The sequence below is a fragment of the Pterocles gutturalis genome, unplaced genomic scaffold (genome assembly GCF_000699245.1).
Source record: "Pterocles gutturalis isolate BGI_N339 unplaced genomic scaffold, ASM69924v1 scaffold27045, whole genome shotgun sequence".
Taxonomy (NCBI): domain Eukaryota; kingdom Metazoa; phylum Chordata; class Aves; order Pterocliformes; family Pteroclidae; genus Pterocles; species Pterocles gutturalis.
The window spans coordinates 23,116-23,548 of NW_010141670.1; the positions used below are offsets into that span (position 1 = coordinate 23,116).

Genomic DNA, 433 nt, shown 5'->3' on the forward strand with positions numbered 1-433 from the left:
TATGCTGACCTCACAGCACACCCCAAAATCTTCAGCCTGCGTTGCATCCAAGCCCAGAGCATCCCTGCCCCAGGGGCATATTGGGGATGGACCCACAGGTCACTGCCCCATCGTTCCCATGCAGGATGTTCTGGGATGGCAGCTCCCTGCTCCTCGAGGGGCTCCGAGCTGCCGATGCGGGGGCATACACGTGTCTGGCCCGAAACAACGCGGGTGAAGATGCACGGCTGCACACGCTGAGCGTGCTGGGTGAGCCAGGCTGGGACCCCCGGGACACCCCAGGGCCACCTGCTCCTGACAGCCCCGTCACCTCCTCTGTTCCCTCGCCCAGTGCCCCCCACTATTGAGAGAGGCACCGATGACTCGGAGGTGGTCCGTGGTGTCCTGTCTGCGGCGGTGACGCTGGAGTGCCAGGCGCGGGGGTCCCCTCCGC

General features: G+C 65.8%; 1 protein-coding gene across 1 annotated transcript in view; it reads left to right on the top strand.

The window, feature by feature from the left end:
• LOC104469556 (hemicentin-2-like) overlaps window positions 1-433 on the top strand; it is a gene marked incomplete at both ends in the record, with an annotated part of 24,177 nt that overhangs the window by 22,413 nt on the left and 1,331 nt on the right. Inside the window, 2 exon segments of the mRNA XM_010084109.1 lie at window positions 125-249; window positions 332-422. Coding sequence (XP_010082411.1) covers window positions 125-249; window positions 332-422 — 216 coding nt within the window.